Source organism: Schistocerca americana, chromosome 3 (assembly GCF_021461395.2).
Source record: "Schistocerca americana isolate TAMUIC-IGC-003095 chromosome 3, iqSchAmer2.1, whole genome shotgun sequence".
Taxonomy (NCBI): domain Eukaryota; kingdom Metazoa; phylum Arthropoda; class Insecta; order Orthoptera; family Acrididae; genus Schistocerca; species Schistocerca americana.
In genome coordinates this window covers 883,052,370-883,072,525 of record NC_060121.1, presented here as the reverse complement: position 1 = coordinate 883,072,525, position 20,156 = coordinate 883,052,370, and the positions used below count along the sequence as shown (strand labels likewise).

The 20,156-nt window shown below is 38.7% G+C and overlaps 1 protein-coding gene across 1 annotated transcript in view; it reads left to right on the top strand.

Moving 5' to 3' along the window:
- The window catches only part of LOC124606464, a 183,695-nt gene that overhangs the window by 159,790 nt on the left and 3,749 nt on the right, over positions 1–20,156 (top strand). Inside the window, exons 24-26 of the mRNA XM_047138446.1 lie at positions 2,588–3,002; positions 9,738–9,932; positions 18,566–18,681. Of these exons, the coding sequence (XP_046994402.1) occupies positions 2,588–3,002; positions 9,738–9,932; positions 18,566–18,681 (726 nt within the window). The remainder of the gene's footprint in view (positions 1–2,587; positions 3,003–9,737; positions 9,933–18,565; positions 18,682–20,156) is intronic.

Here is a 20,156-nt window from a genome sequence, read left to right as displayed (position 1 = left end):
ATTAGCTGTCTTATAATAGGCCTTTAATCAGGACTTTAAAAGCTCTACCTAATTAACAGCTAAGGTTGGAAAGTATTTTGGCCATCTGGATGGCAAGAGTTATATTGTATCAAAATATCTGTTGCTATTGGCTTCTTGTTCACTATGAAGGCCATCTTTCTTCATGATATTTAGATCAAGAAATTGCAGTTACTCATTTTTTATTGTTTGACAGTGAATTCAATTTGATCATAAAATCATTAGTTTATTTATAATTTTTACCTTTCTTTCACGCCCATTTATCAGAAGCAGTGTATTGTCCGCAGAGCACTTGTAGTACAAGATTTTATCGACGGGGTGTGAAGGAGCAGTTATATTTAAGAACAAGCTGGAAAAGTTCAATAAATTCAACACTTTGTTGTCAATATAATCTCCTGTGCTTGATGGTTCTGAACATCCCAACGGCCACGTCAACAAGTACATTTGCATATAGGTTTTTAATGTTCAATGATATAAGGCAGGAAATGTTGGCAAAAGGCTATCTTCAATCTCATTAATCAATGCAGAATAATTACTAATTGAAAAACTATCCCAAAGACATAAAACTGTTTTAATACCTTACCAAGCATTTTCATAATTTTACACAGATGGCTGTTCATAGAGCTTAGTCTAATATTGTGCTCTTTGTTGTTAATTTTTAATTGGCTGGTATGCTGTGTGGCCATCACATTCATGCAGAACATCATAACTTTTGCTCTTCAGTCAATAGTAAAGAGGTCCTATTCAATAACTTGTTTGGCAGATTAGCTTTGCTTGTACCTTTCCTGTTGGATCCCAAGCAATTTCAGTAATGTTGTTTTTCAAAAAGAACTACAGTATGTTGTTGCTATACTGCTGTTTGCTAACAATATAAGTAGTATTACCCTTACTTACCTTGCCCCCATGTGCCCTTTTCATGTCTGCATTTAATTTAGTGCCATCTGATGCTATTTTAGTTGCTACAGTAAGTTCCTTCAGTTTTAATTTTTTAATTTTTATTTATTCATTTTATTTTTTTTCCAAAAAAGCTTGTATATTAAATTTTAAGGCACACATACGTAGACTTAACTAAAAGATATGCACCATGCTGCAAGTAGTAAGAGGTTTACTGGCTGGGAAGAGATCCTAACTGGAATTCCGTAGGGTTCAACATTAGGTTTCTCCTCTTCCTTACCTGTATGAATGACCACACACTTTACATTCATTAAGCAGAGTAAGAACCTTTTGTGGATGGCACAGATGCTATAATTAAACTTGGTATAGAGAAAGCAACAGAAGAAACTGACTGTAATGTTTGTTTTGAAGAATTATAGAATTATAATTGACTTTCCATCAATTTTGAAAAGGTAAAACATTGTATTGAAGCTCTTTACAACCACATAAATAGTGCCAACAATGAAGGTAGTGTGTGAGGACAAGTTATGGACTAAAGTGGAATGTTTCATATTTTAGGATATTCTTACTGATGAAAATAAGAAATATAAAATTTCTTTAAATGACTCATTTCAGAAATCTGTTCTTTGCATTATTACTAGTATTTACAGATGGATGACAAATATGTAGTGACATACTTTTCCTACACATCAGTAATGCATTATAATACAATACTCAAGAGTGAATCATGAATTAAAAGGAAAGCATTTACTTCATTGAAGTGGCCATGAGAATAAAATATGGTGTTTACCAACAGCTATCTTGTAACTAATAACTTTGTCAAACCACATCTTCACAATAAGTAATGAAATTTGCCATTAGTAATCCATCACACATTCATAAAAATAGTTCTACTGACAACTGTAACATTGGAATAAAGGAAGAAAAGTCATTCATCAGTCATCTCTAAAGAGTCATCTGTGGCACAGAAAAGAAGCAATATGCAGCTCCAAAAATGTTTTAACATTAATACAATACAATAAAATTCTGACAGGTAGCCCAGAGAAACTTTAACTGAAATAGTTTTTCTAGACAACTCCTCCTCTGCTACTGCTTACTTTATAATTAAAAGCTAACAGCATGTACAACATAGCAGATCAATCTGTTGACTCCCTTTTTTAAAATTTTGGTGTTTTTCCACTAGCAGCATGTTTACCATAAGAAGGCTGTTATGTCTACTTTAGCTGGTTGATTCAATATTTTTTCAATAACAGCATGAATTAAGTCTAAGACTAGTATGTCCAGTTTTACCAAATTTAAATCACTGTGATATTTAACAACTTTGACACGGTCAGCGTGTTGTAACAATGCAAACAAGTAATGTATATAAGGTTGAATAACAAGTACACTGTTTTTGTTCTACTGATTTTTGTTAATTTTGAACTAGTTTCTGGCTTACTAGGCCATCTTCAGGAAACAGCCGACTAGCATCTAGAAGGGACACTGGTTCTTAAGTAACCAAACATTATGGGTGATGATACAATTGTATAGTGTGTTGTGCATCAAACTTGTTTCTTAACACTGAAATGTTGAAATTATACTTTACCCAATAGACAGTGTTAAGCACAGTAAATAAGTAAACTACACAGTGTTACAGAATATAAGTTGTCATTACTCTACACTGTTCGGATTGCAGCTGGCGCAGTCCCACATCGGCACCGCCCCCCACATGTCGAAGTTCCGACCGCACTACCCCGTGACATCCCCGCAGGGTGGCCAGCCATACCCGGTGGCACCCTCTGCGAGGCACACGCACCCTCCACCGCTGGGCGGCCCACCCCGCTACACTGCACCCCCAGCTGCCGGACCCGTGAGGGGACTGGTGGGCCCACCACCATCTCTGGCTGAGCAGCTCAAGAGAGTGCTGGCAGAGCGGGAGAGGCGCATTTCTGGTGGCGACAGGCAGGCGTCCGGATCTGGGTCTGGCTCTGGTTCTGGATCCGGTTCCAGAGAGAGTTCAGGGGAGTTTGGGGATACAGTACGAGATGCTTCCTCTGCACAGAATCTTGCCGAAGAAATCAGGCAAGCAGTGAATGAAGCCAATGCCAGAGGTGAGGGGATTTTGCTGCATTTGTGTACTGGTATCCTTATTTTCCATAAAAACTGTATTAACAAAAGTTTGCTTGTAATTTGGTTCTTGGACTGCTGCGTATAGTGAGTCGTGCTCATACTAGATGTATTAAGATTATGCAAAATGTAAATAAAATGCCAATTAGTTTTAAACTATGAAACAAAGACATTATTAGGTTACCTTCCATTCAGAAAGCTGTTGCACTCAGCGACTGTTATTCAGTGAACTGTGGATGAAATAATAATGCATTGCGACTGGCAAGCTTCTAACCGAAATCTAGATCTGCACAATAAAATTTAAAAAGGACGATTGATCGCTGCAATCTATAATTTAAGAGACATTATTTCATAACACATTTGCTTATAGTTATAAATGATTGTGACTGAGAAGTTGGTAGGGGAAAATCATTATAAATTAAAGGATGTGTAGTCAGCTTGAAATTACTTTAGTATTGATGACTGTGATGGAACTAGTAGTAGTTGAAAATCTACACAGGTCGCATAGTATGCATGCTGCCACTTCCACGAGGCCTGTAGCCACAGCAATCTCCCACAATTGCCAGTCCTTTACCACTACCACCACCACTATCACAGTACTTCTCATAATGTCAGAAGCAAGTTCATCAAAAGTTAAGAATGAAAAAGTTTGTCATCATTCTCTTAGTCTGTGGACTGCGGTGTCAGTCGAGAGAGATGAGCCTACTTTGAGACTGAAAAACTTAATGGTCGCTACTGCTCTCCATTAACAAGATAATCCATAGAACTGCTTTGAACCCAAATGTAAACATTGTTGTGAAAATTGACAAGGGAATGTTCAAGCAGAAGAAACATCAAAACTCGAAACTCCGGTAAAAAGCTGTTGTCTGGATAAGCAGATTATCAGTATAGTTTCATTTTCAGAGGATGGAATTCGTCGTCATATTTGTGATTATTATCCCAAAAAGAACATTGGACACTTGGCAAGTTATTGCTGAACCTTAAGGAATCTGTGTTTTTTAGGCAGTCGCATAGTGCTATTCTCAGTTTTGTGCAGCTTACAATTTCACAATTTCACTGTGGACATTTCTGTGGTCATATGCTGTAGGAGGACAGGTAGGGTACAGTATCATGATGATGCTGAATTTTAAGGCAGATCTGTTGGATGAATATATATGGTGTGACTTGATGAAAATTGGATCAATTCTGGTCATGTTGTCAAGTAGGGTTGGATAGATGACACAATTAAAGCAACAATGACAATGCCTTCTGGCAATGGGGGCAGACTTATTCTTCTGCTTATAGGCGTCTCAGAAGGTTTTTTTCCAACAGTCTCCTGCTTTTTAAATCACAGGCAGACTGTTTTTATTTCTCCTGAACAAGCTGACCTTACAGCTATTCACAATTGCTGTGAACAGGACCTAGCTTTGGCGTCATGTATTGAATTGGTATTCCAGAGAAGCGGTATTCATGGATTTGAGTGTTGCTTATGGCTCAATGTGGTTAGATGGTATAAGAAATCATTACACTGAAATCACCTTGCACAAAGAACTAGTGAGCCACACTGCATCAAAAACGGGCTGCCACAAGACTCAATATTGTCTCCTCTTCTAGTTAACCTATGTACTTCAGACTTCCCAATAGTGACCTCACAGAACTTCTGCCAAGATGATGATGTAGCACTTACCGTCGAGTGAAGCATCTACAAGGAGGAGAACAGAGTCTGACAGCAGACTTGGGACACCTAAATAAATATGAGGTATAAATCATCTGGTGCAAATAGATGACCCACAGCAATTATGCAAAATACACTGACAACTTTCTTGGTCATTCTGTACCACATGAAAAACACTTGCAGCTGAGTGGACAAAACAAAAGTCCAGAAATAATATAATACGGGAATTGGCAGGAACAGCCTGGAGAGATGACACAGACAGTCCTTGGTGTACTCAGCTGCAGAGTACTCTGGTGCAGGGAGCAGGTATACCAAACAGATGGATCGTAAATATAAATGAATGATAGCTTATCGTAACCAGACCACTAAAACCTGTACAGAAATCTTTGCTTGATGCCCGTGCAGATATTGCTCCAACAGACCTGTGATGATAAAGGCCACATGTAAACAATGGAAGAAGAATTGTGCTTCCATATAACAAAGAGTACTTCAGAATCTGTACTAGACTGCATAATGCTCCACGCTCCTACATGTTGTCTCAAAGATCCGAGTGGGAAAATGATGCCCTGTTGCAGCATCAACTCTTTGTGCTGGAGGGAACACGGAAGGATCAGTAAAAGGTTTCCATTGCAACACCTACAAAGATCCCATTATACCAACATCACCATCTGAACTACCGAAAAAGATTTTGTGCTGCCTATACAGGATCTGAACAGGCGATGCCAGAAGGAGGGGTACCCTGCACAGATGGGGTGTCGTCAATAGCTCTGAATGTGACTGTGAAGGAGCAGAGCAGACTGTGGAGCACATTGTCCAAGAGTGCACCAAGAAAAGATACTCTGGAATATTATGAGAACAAAGACAAAATAAAAAGTTCTTTGGATATCCTCGACAAAATTAAAAATATAAGGATTCCAGGTAATTGAAAATTCTTATCACTCGAAATCTCGAATATTTCAGAAATAGACTCTATTGAAATCATCAATTAACGTTTTCAAACATGAGAAAATCAGTCGGGCTGAAGTCTGTTAAATAGTAGAATACACAACAATCGATCGCTGCATGCAAATACTTCTAATTTCAAAATTTATCTCCAAGAGGATGGGATAGCAATGGGTTCATGCCTTGCAGGTACATTAGCTGATATTTTCATTAACATTTTACAGCATCTTGGGCTGGAATGCAACATCACGTGGGATGCAGGCAGTAATCTGGAGGGGTGGGGAAGGGAATGTGGAAGCAATAATAGTGTAAGGATGGGGGAGAGACGAATGCTGTCTCGTGGAGTGTGCAGGGACTAGACTTAAATTGTTGATATTCCTACCTGGAATTTAGATTGTTTGCTTTATTATCATAGGTATCTTGATGATATTCTAATCTTATTCGATGGCACAACAGATAAGATTAATGTCATGCAATCTCAGTTCAGTAGCTTACATCAAAACTAAATGCTGTAAAGAAAAAGAGAAAAACAAAACAATCAACTTTTCGGATTTAAAAATTTCAAACAAAATGTCAAAGTTACATTTCTTTCATAAACCCACTACAACAGACGATATTATCTATGACTAAGCTTGTCAAACTTACATGTTGTCACGCCATGATACAAAGACTGGTCACTGTACCAAGAAAAAGATTGAACAAGAATAAAATATCATCCAGAACATAGGTATAAATAATGGTTTTTCCTATAGACTTGGTGGACACACAAGAGCCCCAATTCCATAGATGAAATAACTTTAATCATAGACATGTGCGAATTAAAGAAAAACAAAGTTCTCATATTTCCTTATTTAGGTATTATTTCCAGCAAAATAACTTGTTTCAAGAGCACAAAAGTAAAAACTAGTTAAAGGAACATTATCAGTCTACAGTGGCTATTGAGACATACACCACAGATATTGTAACATTCCGCACAATATGACAATACAAAATTAACTGTAAAGATTGCCAGAAGTTTTATATTTGACAAACAAAAAGGTCTGCACCTGGTTTAAACAACTCACACAATAAGTGAGAGTAACCCCTCCACCTTTGTTCGCACACTTAAGAGTAAACTTAAAAGCCTCCAACCACAAAACAAACACTATTAAAACATCACTACAGTTCTTGCATAAAATACAGAAAAGTGAAGCCATGGATGTGATGGAAGGGATTGAAATTTATATCCATCTAAAGGACCAGTTGGACAGAGTTTTAATCAAACAAAAGAACTACCCAGTGGAAAATTAGTTGGCAATTTTGCGCCAATTCTGTTTTGTAATGTTGCAGAGCCATAACAACCACAGTCGTTGCTATAGCCAAGAACACTTAGAGCCACAATATGAAGAAAATGATAAAAACATAGGATAAATCGTGGCAGTCTTAATCTAATTTCACAGTTTTCATTCCTTTTTCATTAACTGCCACAAAAGTGCAGTTTTGAGCATTTTGGAAAATTGTATACTTCAGTTTTAGTTTAATTAAATTAATCTGACTACTTTTATGTCCACATGACAGAGTGACACTAGTTATGCACCATCTATGTACGTTGAATCTCTCTCTCTCTCTCTCTCTCTCTCTCTCTCTCTCTCTCTCTGTGTGTGTGTGTGTGTGTGTGTGTGTGTGTGTGTGTGTGTGTGTGTGTGTGTACTTGACATAATATCTCTGCAACAACTGATTAATAGTGATGTGCTTTCATAATAACTGAACTAACAGCAGCTGCTCTGTCCTGACAGAAGAGTTAAATTGAAGTCGGTCATGGTGTCTCAGCCAGGACAGATACAATCTCATCAGTTATATGTCCCAATGTTGATACAGTATTGTGGATATGACAAAAGTCACCAGTATCAACAGTATTAGGAAAAGAAGAGTGTGCTGCTTATTGTAAAGATGACATGTTGAGTTGTGTTTTATTGTAAGGATAACTCCCATGTGCACAGTTCAGAAAAGCTACTGGTGGAGCGGAGGATCTGGATGGCCAAGGTTGTGTAGAAGCCATTGAAATCAAGCATGTTATGGTCAGCTGCATATTGTGCCACAGGATGGTTCACTCTGCTTTTGTTCCACCCCCCCCCCCCCCTCCCCCAAAGTATCAGTTACAATGGGGCACCTCATAATCATCCCATACTACCCTGGACTGCGACAACTGAATCACATCCTTCGTCAGGTCTTTGACTACCTGTCATCGAGCACTGAAATGAGGGACATCCTACCCAAGATCCTTCCTACACTCCCTACAGTACTCTGTCGCCCACCCAAACTCTGCAGCATCCTCGACCATCCCTGTGCCACTCCCAGTCTCAACCCCTTTTCACAGGGATTATATTCCTGTGGAAGACCCATGTGCAAGACGTGCCCAGTCCACCCACACAGCACTTCCTATTCCAGTCCTGTCACCAACTTACCCTACTCCATCAGATGCCAGGCAATCTGTGAAAGTAGCATCTGTGAAAGTGTGTTGCAACCACTGCACAACTTTTTATATTGGTGTGATTACCAACCAGCTCTCCATAATGATAAATGGCCACTGCCAAACTGTGACCAAGAGCAGAGTGGGCCATGCTGTGGTGGTACATGCTTTATTTCAGTGGCTACTGTACAACCCTTGCCATCTGGATCCTCCCCTCCACTACCATCTTTCCTGAACTGTGCATATAGGAATTACCCTTGCAACACATTCTCTGCTCCCGAAGTTATTCTGGCTTCAACATATGATAACCTATTGTCCCCACATCCTCCAACCAACAGTTTCCACCCCTCTTCTGTCACCTCCCAATTAACATTGTGCACCAGTCTCTGCCAACACACGTACTGATCTTTTCCCCTTATCTGCTCCTCTCCTTTCCCAGAAATAAGAATAATCTTCCCAAAGATTTAGTCTTTCCTTCTCATTCCATCCAGGAAGTCTCCCCTGACCTGGGGTTTCGGTGACTTTTCCAAACTCTACCACTTTTCCTACATCTCTCTAGTCCTTTTCTTTCACCCCTCTTCTTTCCCCTTCAGCCCTTCTGCCAAAAGAAGCAGAAACTTGTATATGTTAAAACTTTTTTATATACTGCTGGCAGTGTGATTTCAGTTGCCTGAGACTGCAGTTTGTGTGTGTGTGTGTGTGTGTGTGTGTGTGTGTGTGTGTGTGTGTGTGTGTGTGCGTGTGTGTGTGTCTAGCATTGATTATATTGATTACGGCCTTAATAGCCGAAAGCTTTAATTGTGAAAGTCTTCTTGTTTTGACTATTTGCAACCCAGCATCTCCGGTATATGGTGATTAGCAACTTTCCTTGTCATAATATTGTTACATTCCATCCTTAATTTTCCATTGTTTGACCTTTTTTTATGTGTGTGTTCTCCTGCTGCCAATTGGTAATTTTTTTATCTACCCAATTGCATTGTATTGTCAAAAATTTAGCACTTACTTTGATCCAGAGGCGTTTCCATTATTAAGGAACACACAGTTTCAGTAAATTTCCAACAACCATAAAAAGTCTACTAATGAAGTTCAGCTCAAGTGCCAACTGCTCCTCCTTCAGTGATGAATTTCTTAGCAGAACCAACTGATGTGCATGTTATGCCAATAATATCAACTAATGGAAGTATTTGTACTTTCTGATTTCTGTATAAATTCACTGCAGTAATGCAATCATTGTGAATAAGTGTTGTAAAAAGGTTTTTCTAGTTGAGAATTATCATATTCACCTCAGTGTACGGAACATTTATGTGTCTTGACAAAAGCTATTCATTACCTTTTAAATAACAAAAAATAGAGTTTATGAAACTCATTCCACATCCATGAGGACCATTTCATCTGGGGAAATTGGCATATTTGTTTTTCTTTCTGAGTATGTATTGTGTATTATTGTTTTTCTGACATGTTCTACATCCTGTAGGATCTCTTCATTTTGGATCTATTGGGAACAAAAGTACATCTAGTCTGATCTAATCTTGTGCAGATATATTGCTGCTTTCCTTAACATACTTGCTTTTCATCTTTATCTCTTCATACACATCGATTTTGCTACATTCATTCACTTTTCATTCCCAGGTGTGATAAATTTGTCCTACTTCAATATGTGCTTTCGGTCTACAGTGAAGAAGGTGATGGGCAGCCAAAGCCAGAGCCTGGCACCATCGCCCGGCGTGCTGTGGCAGCAGCAGCAGCAGCAGCAGCAGCAGCAAGTCTCGCCGCTCCGTGAGGGTGAGCCCCCGTCCCCGTCCTCTCTCTCCTCCTCTGGCAGCGTATCACCTGCAGTGGAGCCCAGTCCGAGCAAACCTGCAACTTCAGGTAATTTCCTCACCATCTCAAAGCCACCTTGAATTTGTTTAACCTGCAGATAAATTCTCATCTTGGGTGAAAATTGGGAACTGTTTCTGTTGACAGAACTTGATCATCGAGTAGAACAGGTGGCGATATGTAGCCTGTGACATGGGCAGTTTGTCATGTCAGTGCTTCAACTTCTTATGGATGTAGGTCATAACATCGTCGCTGGTGGGAGTTTATCTGTAAAACAGGAATATCAGAGTTGGTAGCCTGCTTGATCAGTACCATTCTTCAAGACACAAAAGTAGGATCTGTGAGCAGTGGCATAGCTAGGTTGATTGGCACCCAGTGCGCTGTTTTAATTTGTCACCTGCCCACTCCAATTAACCCCAAGAAACATCAAATAATTGTACTGGGGGGGGGGGGGGGGCAGTTGTTTGGTACAAGTGTTTAAGTAAGCAAAATGTAACATTAAGTGTTTTGTGAACAGTTTTTAAGAATGGGAATAAGTAATTAAAACTAACTATATAGTTTAACTGACATTTAATGAAGCACAACAAATAATAAAGGATGTTCTTGGTGATAGGTGACTTCAACATGTAGCATAGACTCTCTTCCTTCTAACTTTTTCTGTTACAAATCTTCAAATTTTTCATCAAAGTTGAAAGCCTTAGCTACACTATTTTTGATTGACAAAATGGCTAAATTAGTGTCTCTTGTGTGAGTAATAAGCAACCCAAGATAATTTTTAATTAGTTAGAGTTTTGAAAAACCAACTTTTCATCAGAAACCTCTAGTTGGCCATGAACCATCGCAACTCTCACCTAAATTTGTTTTATCATCTGAGTGTTGCATTATTGTATCATTGTTCCCAATATTATCATCAGAAAGCTCATTATCAGAAACCAATTTTACATTTTTCTCAAGATCGTTATGAATAAGCTTATTCTCAGAAATCCAGTTTTGAATCTTTACTATAGCCACTTTCAACAAGCTCAAAATCACTATTCAGTTTTGACCAGTTATATGTACTGCTCTTACTATTAGCCAACATTCATAAAAAATTAGTTTCATAGCTTTATCATCAGCAGTTTGTACCCCTCGCACATGTTCTTGAAAACTACGAGGGTGGTTTGAAAAGTTCTTGGAATCACCACAAGAGATCAGCACTAGCGCAACGAGTTGTTCACGTGATATTCATTGGACTGTTGCCTGTAAACATGTGCCACATCAGTGCTCTTGGAAGAGAGCTGTGGTGGTAACATGGCTCTGTTGTTGTTCCTGTGTAGTGATTTGCGAAGATGGAAAAAATAGAGATTCAAGTAGTGAATAAGTACTTTGTAAAGAAAGGTATGAAAGCAAAGGACATTCATGCCGATTTCCAGAATACACTGGGGGCTCTGCTCCTTCATATTCAACTGTTGCCATGAATTTAAATTTGGTCGGAAGAGCTTAAATGATGATCCGTGCAGTGGTCAGCCAAGATGTATCACTACTCCAGAAATCATTCAAAAGTGCACAAAATGGTCATGGAGGATCACCGATTGAAAGTGCGTGAAATTGCTCACGCTTTCCAGATGTCATCTGAAAGGATATATCACATTTTAAGTGAAGAATTAGAAATGAAAAAATTATCTGCAATATGAGTGCCATGACTCTTGATGCTGGATCAAAAGCGCATGAGAATAGACATATCGGAACAATGTTTGGCCCATTTTAGGAGAAATGAACAAGATTTTTTGCACTGGTTTGTGACCACAGTTGGAACTTGGATGCACTACTATACCCCAGAGACAAAACAACAGTCACAGCAGAGGAAACATGCTGATTCTCTGCCACTAAAGAAAGCAAAGGCAATTCTTTTGGTGGGAAAGGTTATGGCATCAGTGTTCTGGGATTTGAAGGGGATTCTGTTTGTAGATTATCTTCCCACTGGGCAAGCAATTACTGGAGAACTATCCTCCTGGACAAATTTCACCAAAAGATACACGAAAAAAAGGCCAGTTTTAGCAAGGAAGGAGGTCATCTTCCACCAAGACAATGTGCACCTGCACACATGTGCCATCACCATGGCAAAATTACATGAACTAGGGTATGAATTGTTGCCACACCTGCCTTATTCACCTGATATGGCATCATCAGACTTTCATCTCTCCCAAAACTGAAAATTTTTCCTGGTGGATGAAGATTCACTTCAAACGAAGAATTGATAGCCGGGATTGACAACTATTTTGCAGGCCTGGAGGAAACTCGTTTTAGAGATGGGATCAAGGTATTGGAACATCTTTGGACCAAGTGCATTAATCTACAAAGAGACTATATTGAAAAATAAAAAAGTTTCAGTGATGTAAGCACTTTTTTCTATTCCGTTCTGAGAACTTTTCAGACCATCCTCATATCTCAGGAAAAAGATCGCATATTCGTAATCATCACAAATTCTTGAATGCTCAAATAGCCTCTCCTAGCATATACATATGCCAAGCATAGACGCGTTTACATCAAAAGGAGCTCAGCTTGTATTTTGTTTGAAGCATCATCTCTATGTATAAATATTTGATTTGAAAAATTCATTTCCACTGAATTTGCAGTCAGAATGTTTTAGTGTGATTCTATGTGAAAACCCCAGCATGTGGGATATGACTCAAAATTCGAGGTACTTCAGTCAAAATCAGTGCAGTTAGTTTTTTTTGTAATAATGATGATAACACTGAAAATTCAAATAGAATACACTCAGAATGAGATTTTCACTCTGCAGCGGAGTGTGCGCTGATATGAAACTTCCTGGCAGATTAAAACTGTGTGCCCGACCGAGACTCGAACTCGGGACCTTTGCCTTTTGCGGGCAAGTGCTGGTGAGCACTCTGTCAGGAAGTTTCAGAATACACTCAGATTCATTTGTCTATCCTTCAGTGCTTTTTTTTTTTTTAAAAAAAATCCCTAGCAATAGCAACATTGTGTTTTTCAGTGCTATTCCTAATTTCATTTTTGTCGACACTTTCACTATTGTCACTTGCACTTCAGTATTCTTTGATTTTCGCATTTTCCCATCTCCTCTTCACTGTCTCACTACAGTTTACTGAGTGTTTCTTACATTGAGGCATGTTTTATAGTGGTAGTTAGTGGTGCTTCATCATATCAAAGAACATTAAAGGAACCACAAAGTAATGTACACGAACATTCACCCTTGAACATGGAAAGTACTTTCTCGTCCCTGCTGTGTCTGCATGGTTGTGTCATTGGCTGTGGGTATAGCTGGTCACACAGAATAAAAATGGGTCTTTCCTGGCTGCCAGTTGTCATGCTGTCATCAATCGCCAGCCTCTCGCGTCACGTTAGAGTTCGAACACTGCAGAGACGTTGACTGCTAGTGTGTATGTATGTGTCGTTGTATGAATAAAGTTATGTAAAGTAACTGGACTGTCTGCAAATGTTCCTCACCTGCTCACACTAAGAACCTCGCATCCCATCGCCACACATCATGGATCAGAAACCTTTATAACAATAGAGTCTGCTGCGAACGTCAGTCTGCACGTTTGGAAATTGCAAAATGAAACATAAGTCATAGTTAACCATATTTATTTATGTTGATTTCAGATGCACATATAGATTAGACACATACACAACTACATATGTATGTACAGATTATGCATATAAACAGACCTACTCGTATAAAATCAATGTTTCAGTTAACTTTCTGCACTGTTCACATTTATCTAGTAATAGTAAAGCGACTGTATTTCAACTTTTTTCAAAAAGTCAAAATGATCACAATAAAAAAAATGCTACTCCTCCATCAATCTTAAAACATTTTTGACTGAAAACATTTTTGTGAACACATTCCGTGGTAACCAAAAACTCCATGTATGGACATAAAAAAAAAAATTCAAAACTCAAAAATTCAAAAGTGATGAAAAATTTGTTTAGCAAATTGAATTTGCCACTGAATTCAGCATGCCAAGATATGTTATGAAACAATTTTCAGCGCTCAGTAATTTTTTTTTATATATGACAAGGTTGAAATTTCACCAGTACGTCCCATTCAGTACAAACAGCATTTACCTATCAGCATTTAATGAAAATGAGATTATTACATGTAAAATAAAGGAAATCTAACTTAATATGCAGATGGTGTCCCAGAATTCCAGCACAAAACGTTTTGTAGCATTGAAGTACTGCAGTTCATTTTACCCACCCATCCTTGCTAGTAGCACACATTGTTGAACACTGGGTAACGTGTGTGCTAGGGCAGATATGAAGTCTCTTCGTTCTCTGCAGCGTTATTGTTCCTCCTCCTACTGCTGCTGAAATGGTACTGCTCTTCCTTTACCTGTAAGAAATAACTTCATTCTCTCTAATGAAATGGGCTATGTGGCTGTTACCAGTCTCTTTACAGTATTTTTGATGATAAAAGTCCCTGGAGAAATATTCTTATTTCTTTTTATTGGTCTTTCATTTGTAAACATCATTTGAGTTTAGTGTACAGATATTTAAAAATGAGACAGCAAGGGGCTACATGCTTGTTTTGCACTATACTTGTTGCGGAGATGATCAATCCTTCTTTAGGGCAGTTGTAGAAAGAAATACTTTTTACAGGCACCTGTCTCTTTGTGTATGTTTTCATGACTTTGTATTGCTTATATTGAAATGCCATACGCATTTGTCTCATAATGCCACAGGTATTTGTCTCATAAAACCAAGCAAACTTGAACTCGACAGCTCTGTGTTCATTGGTCAGGAGCTCAACAGGAATTTCACATTTACGATGGTTGGAACTTGAATAGTGGCAACTATTTATTCACAACTGAAACAAAAGTGTTACATGTCTGCATCCATTACTGTCCTTCAAAGTAGTCTCCAGTGTTGTGTAGAATCCATTGCCAGCAATGTGGAAGGCGTGGTATACTGTTAGCAGAGCCTGTTGTATTGATGGTAAGAATGGGGCGGTTACTGCCTGTCGAATCTCTGGAACAGTTCTGCAGCGAATGCCATGAAGTGGTTCCTTCATCTTTGGAATCAAGTCAGTCACAAGGACTTTAATCTGGGGAGTATGGTGGATGATACAGTACTTCCCAGTCCCATCGACCGAACAGAGCAGTCACAGCTTGTGCTGTATGCGCCCGCGCATTGTCGTGCAAAATGATGGGTGGGGTTGCACAGAAAGTGTCATCGCTTCTTTCGCAAAGCTGGTCACAGGTGATGCTCCAAAAATGAACAGGAATACTGCGCATTGACGGCCTGCCATGGAGGAACGTAATGTGTTAGGATAACACGATCGCAGTCGTACACGAGAATCACCATAACTTTCACCATACTGGGCTCTGATGCACTTTAGACTTTCGCTGAGATCCATGATGACGCTATTTGTTGGATTGGCATTTCAGTTTTGGCTCTTACAATGTGGCCCATGTCTCATCCAGTGTTATGAAACAGCGTAAGAAAGCACTCATAACGCTCCAAGTGCGTCTGAGCAGTGTCGTAATGCATCCATTTCCGTCAAGTCCTGTGGAACCCAACGGGATGCAATTTTTCGCATGCCCAGGTGTTTCTTCAGAATGCAAAGCACATTCGTATGTGCTAATCCGTTTTCATGGGCTAGCTCAAGAATCCATGTGGCATCGATCATTGCCTACTAAAGTGGCAACAGCATGCACTACTTCTTCATAGATGCTATGATGACCTGCCCAATGCTTTTCTGCCCCAGTTTGCCAACCTTCATTGGAGACTTTTAACCAACATGCCAAACGCCTCTTGAAGACTGTCGTGCTGTACGACCTCTGGCACATTCAATCTTGATCAAACTCCATTGTTCCTGTTTCAAAAACATAGGGACATCATTACGTTAGACCGCTCGCTCACGAGTGACTGTGTTTCTCTTGACTTTGCACATGCTGGTGATGTGGGACGGTGTAGCAATTCAAGGGATACCTAATTTGTCGTAGAAGTCAGTAAATCACTCAACAGACAGTATTTTTCAGTGCAGGTATTTCGTTCATTCTAAGCAAGTATCGATTCATGACATCATCGTCCAGACATGAGTTTACTGTAATCTCAATCCGTTTTAGCAAACTAATAGTTTGTCACAGGTGATAAATTTTATTGATTATGAAATAAAAGTTCTTGAAGTTTACTCAGAATCAGGAATGTTTAATTAGTAGCTGTATGTCATAATTTATCTGTTTAATATAAAGGTGTTTTGATTTTTGGATGCATGAAAAAAGTGTGAATTTATGTGCAGCTTTTACTCTGAGATGAGTTGTCACTTAGAATGCAAAAGTGTGTGTGTACGGTTTGTTGACCTGTGCGGTGAATTTTATTTTTATGATTTTGACTCGGATGGAGACAAATCCAGTTCCAGTTAGACTTCACGTGAGATCACGTTATTACAAGAGAGTCGTTTAGCCCATTATGGCAAAACTGAAACTGGCGCGCTCAATTTAAAATACGTTACATGCCAGTGTGTAATCAAGCTGTCCTGTAAATCACATACAATATTTGCTAAGCAGCAGTTTAAGAAGTTAAATCACCAACTGTTGCATAACTTCATTGTTATCACTACAGAACTTATTATATCGTGTTTCTTCATCAAGAGATCTCAAAAAGCCGGGACAAATAACAACAAAGAAGAAGACGACTAAAAGAAGAGGCATTGGCATATATTTGGTGACCCACGTTGGGCACCAAATATTTACCGATGTATCTTCTTTTATTCGTCTTCTTGTTTGCATTAATTGCATTAAGTTGTAACCCATATTGTATTATTGTGTGATGTTCAGTCTTATTGTTACGCAACACATTAATATACCATACTGGTAGCTATGGTGGAAAATGGCTCTGGTTTTATGTTAGAATAGTTCATCTGTGGGGTTCTGCTTTTGGCATGCGAGCACTTAGTCACAATAGCTCGTGGTAAATGTGTACTAATAATATTGTACTGAATGCTTTTCAGCAGGGCTCCTTTGTGTAAATGGCTGCTTCTTTCATTTGGTTTTACTGTACAACTCACAAAAAAAGGAACTATCATTCACAGTGACCATTTCAACACTGGAAGTGGCAGTGATATTCAAATAAGTATCATAATCACTTTTTCAAAACTTAGTGTTTGTAAACTCAGACACATCTCTCATCATCATCACTTCACAGTGTGTCAAGAAAAAACAAACCCCCTTGTTGCCTTCCTTCCGATTGCAACTGAGGCCTAGGCCACACTACAAACAGCTGATAGCTCAGCAGTGGGGCCTCGCTCAGCTGGTATGACATGATAAATAGCTCACGGCTCTGTTGTGACTCAAAGGATTCCAAACTCGAACTCTTGATACTTCACTTACATAGCACTAGCTGCACTTGGCAATCAATTTTCTATGTTTTTTGACTACGGAGAGGTTTCTTGAAGAAATTTGAGAAATTTATTCCAAATGTTTTTCCTCCATCTGTACTACAGAAAACCTTCTATAATAAATGCTGTTTGTCTACAATGTATGATTAATATTTGTGGTCAGACCACAATAGCTGATTTAGCAGTATTACCGAGAGTGTCTTCTGCTAATTTAGATCAACTCTAGACATAATTCAGTTGATAAAAGTTTATTGTTATTGAGCACACTGAATTTTCGCACTGGGTTCATTTTCTGAACTAGTTAAAAATTGATCTCCAGTGGGCAACATTAATACAATTATTCCTCAGAGAGAGAATAATACATCAAGGTAGTTAATTTTATATGCTGACTGTATCAGATACAATAATTGCACATAGAATTTAGTGTGTGGAGAATGATCGTAAATAGAGATGTACCGTAAGCAGAAAAAAACCAAATAAGATTTTTGGAATAAATAAAGATCGCAAGTAAAAGATACGGTACAGTAAAAATTAAAGGCAGAAATGGCTTTAGGAGAGGAGATGTAGCTATTATGTATAAAAAGTTCTGAGTGTGCAGGCACGATTTTGGAATTAGAACTCAGTGTTACTTGAAATTTATACTTCCACTATTATTACTGATTGATATCGGTGTGCTGTAACTGAGAGTGATGTTAGTTTTGTTCATAAATGTAGTATGTGGAAGAAAAAAGGTCCCTTCCCATTGCCTTAGCCACTGACATCTAGAATAAATTCGGGGGTGGGGAGGTGGTGAAAATTGACTCCTCCATTCTACATTATTATTCCACATTAAATTTTGAAATTTATGAAATTCTCTTGCAGACTCCTGAATACTTGAAATGAATTTCCACTACTGCTCAGTAAATAGGTAGTCACTATGTTTACTAAAAATGTGAAGCATACAGCTTCCACAACTTTTATAATTGAATTCAAATAACTCAGCTGATGGACTCATGTATATTGATTTGGTGAGTGAAGAAAGGAACTCTGGGAAGATTACTTTGCAGTGGTGGGATGAAATTGGGAAGTTCATAGTTGGACTGGGTTTGGTAGCAAGCAAGATGAAGTTTCATCATACATTGGGGAGGTTGTAGAAATCATCCCCCCTCCCCCCCTCCTCCCCACTCGTGCAAATTATGGTCTACCATAATAATTTTAATTCTGTTCAGAGCTGTCAGTTACTACAAGAACTTTTGCATGTATACTTATTATTTTAGAATACTCAGGTCCAACAAGAGAAAGTTGTGGTCTTATGCTGTGTGCATGTTTTCTTGCTAATTTGCAGATGTTGAAGCTTGGACACCGCCTCACCCACAAGATATGGGTTCGTCATTTTCTTCTGAGAAGAAATCTTCACACTTCTGGCAGAGCGCTCCTGTTACAGAGTGGTCAAAGGAACAAGTATGTATCAGGAATTACAATACTGCCCCCAAATTGCACATTAATCCAACCTAATGATAATTATTGCTGTGTAATTTTACAATAAATTTCCAGAAGTAACAAATTAAATTTACATGAGACATAATATCACTTCCCTCTCACATAAGAGTCCACTTGCCAACTGAGAAGCAGCCTGCAAAATAACACTGTAACTCAAGACCTGTAGTGGTCACAGAAAGAAGCAGAAACTTGATTTTCTGGAAACAGTAAAAGCCCTTCGTTATCTTTGTACGTGCTTGAAAGAATCTAAAGGATCTGCATGACTGAGCACTGTAGGCTTCAATTTAAATTATATCTGGGAAATATTGCTTGCATACATTTAAAATTGAACTACTTGCTGTAGATTTTAAAAGTAAGAGCTTCAGTAATCTCAAATAAAGAAGTAACAGTTATTCAAAGAACAAGGTACATGGACTTCCAATTTGTGGACTAAATTTTTTTTATCAATTCTGATTGGCTTCAGGCAGCTGAATTGGTGAACCACTTTGCTGGCAATCTGAGTGTTGCCAGTCCAATGATTTCATAACTTACTGATTCAGCTGCAATGTTATATTTCGATAGTTCATTAGTTAACTGTCAGTTTGTCAGACCATGCCAAGGTAATGGTAACTGTTTGCATTCTGCAGAAGTAAATTCCTTCCTCCTAATCACCAAGTGAGAACTGAACATTGAACTTGCATCTGAGAGGAGTGAATTTTAAATCCCATTGGCCACAAAGATTAAGGTTACTCATGGTCTCCTCTAAATCAGTTAGTGCACATAACCTGAATTAGCCCTTTGCAAAGGACTGTGATTTCCTTTGCTATACTCTGTGCTTGTCCAATTAGAGCTTGTGATCCAGCTCTCTAATGACCTCACTTTTAATGGGATGTTAAACAAACACCAATCATACCTATCCCTCCACTTAGTCCATGCACTGTGTCAGATGAAGGATGGATGCACTGCTACGAAAGACTTCAGCATGATCTATTTAGACTAATCCATTATGAATATCAGTTTGAAGGCTTTCATGAACAGTGTCATTTTGAATAAAATAATTTTGGGTATTAGGCCAAATCATTATAAAACACTAAAACAACTAAATAGCTGCTGTTTTGACTGACTTTGCAGGGTCCTCAACAGGGCAGTTAACTGCTGGTTACAGGTGAATGTCTTTCTCTACATACCATCTACTTTGTTTACCTGGTGGCAATCAGTGTCGCATATCTGGGATGTCATTGGACCATTTGAAAAGAGGTTACTACGGAGGAAGGTGGCTGTGTGGAAGATTATTGTGTGTACTACTCTGGTAGGTGACTGGAAGGCAACACTTTGTAGGTGATTAGTAGACAACAGAAAATCAGCATCTTACATCCAGGGATAGTGTTTTCCTGTAGCGAAGCACTGAAGCTGCATGGTAGTTCACTTGCGGCGACTGTTTATGCTGTTAAAACCAG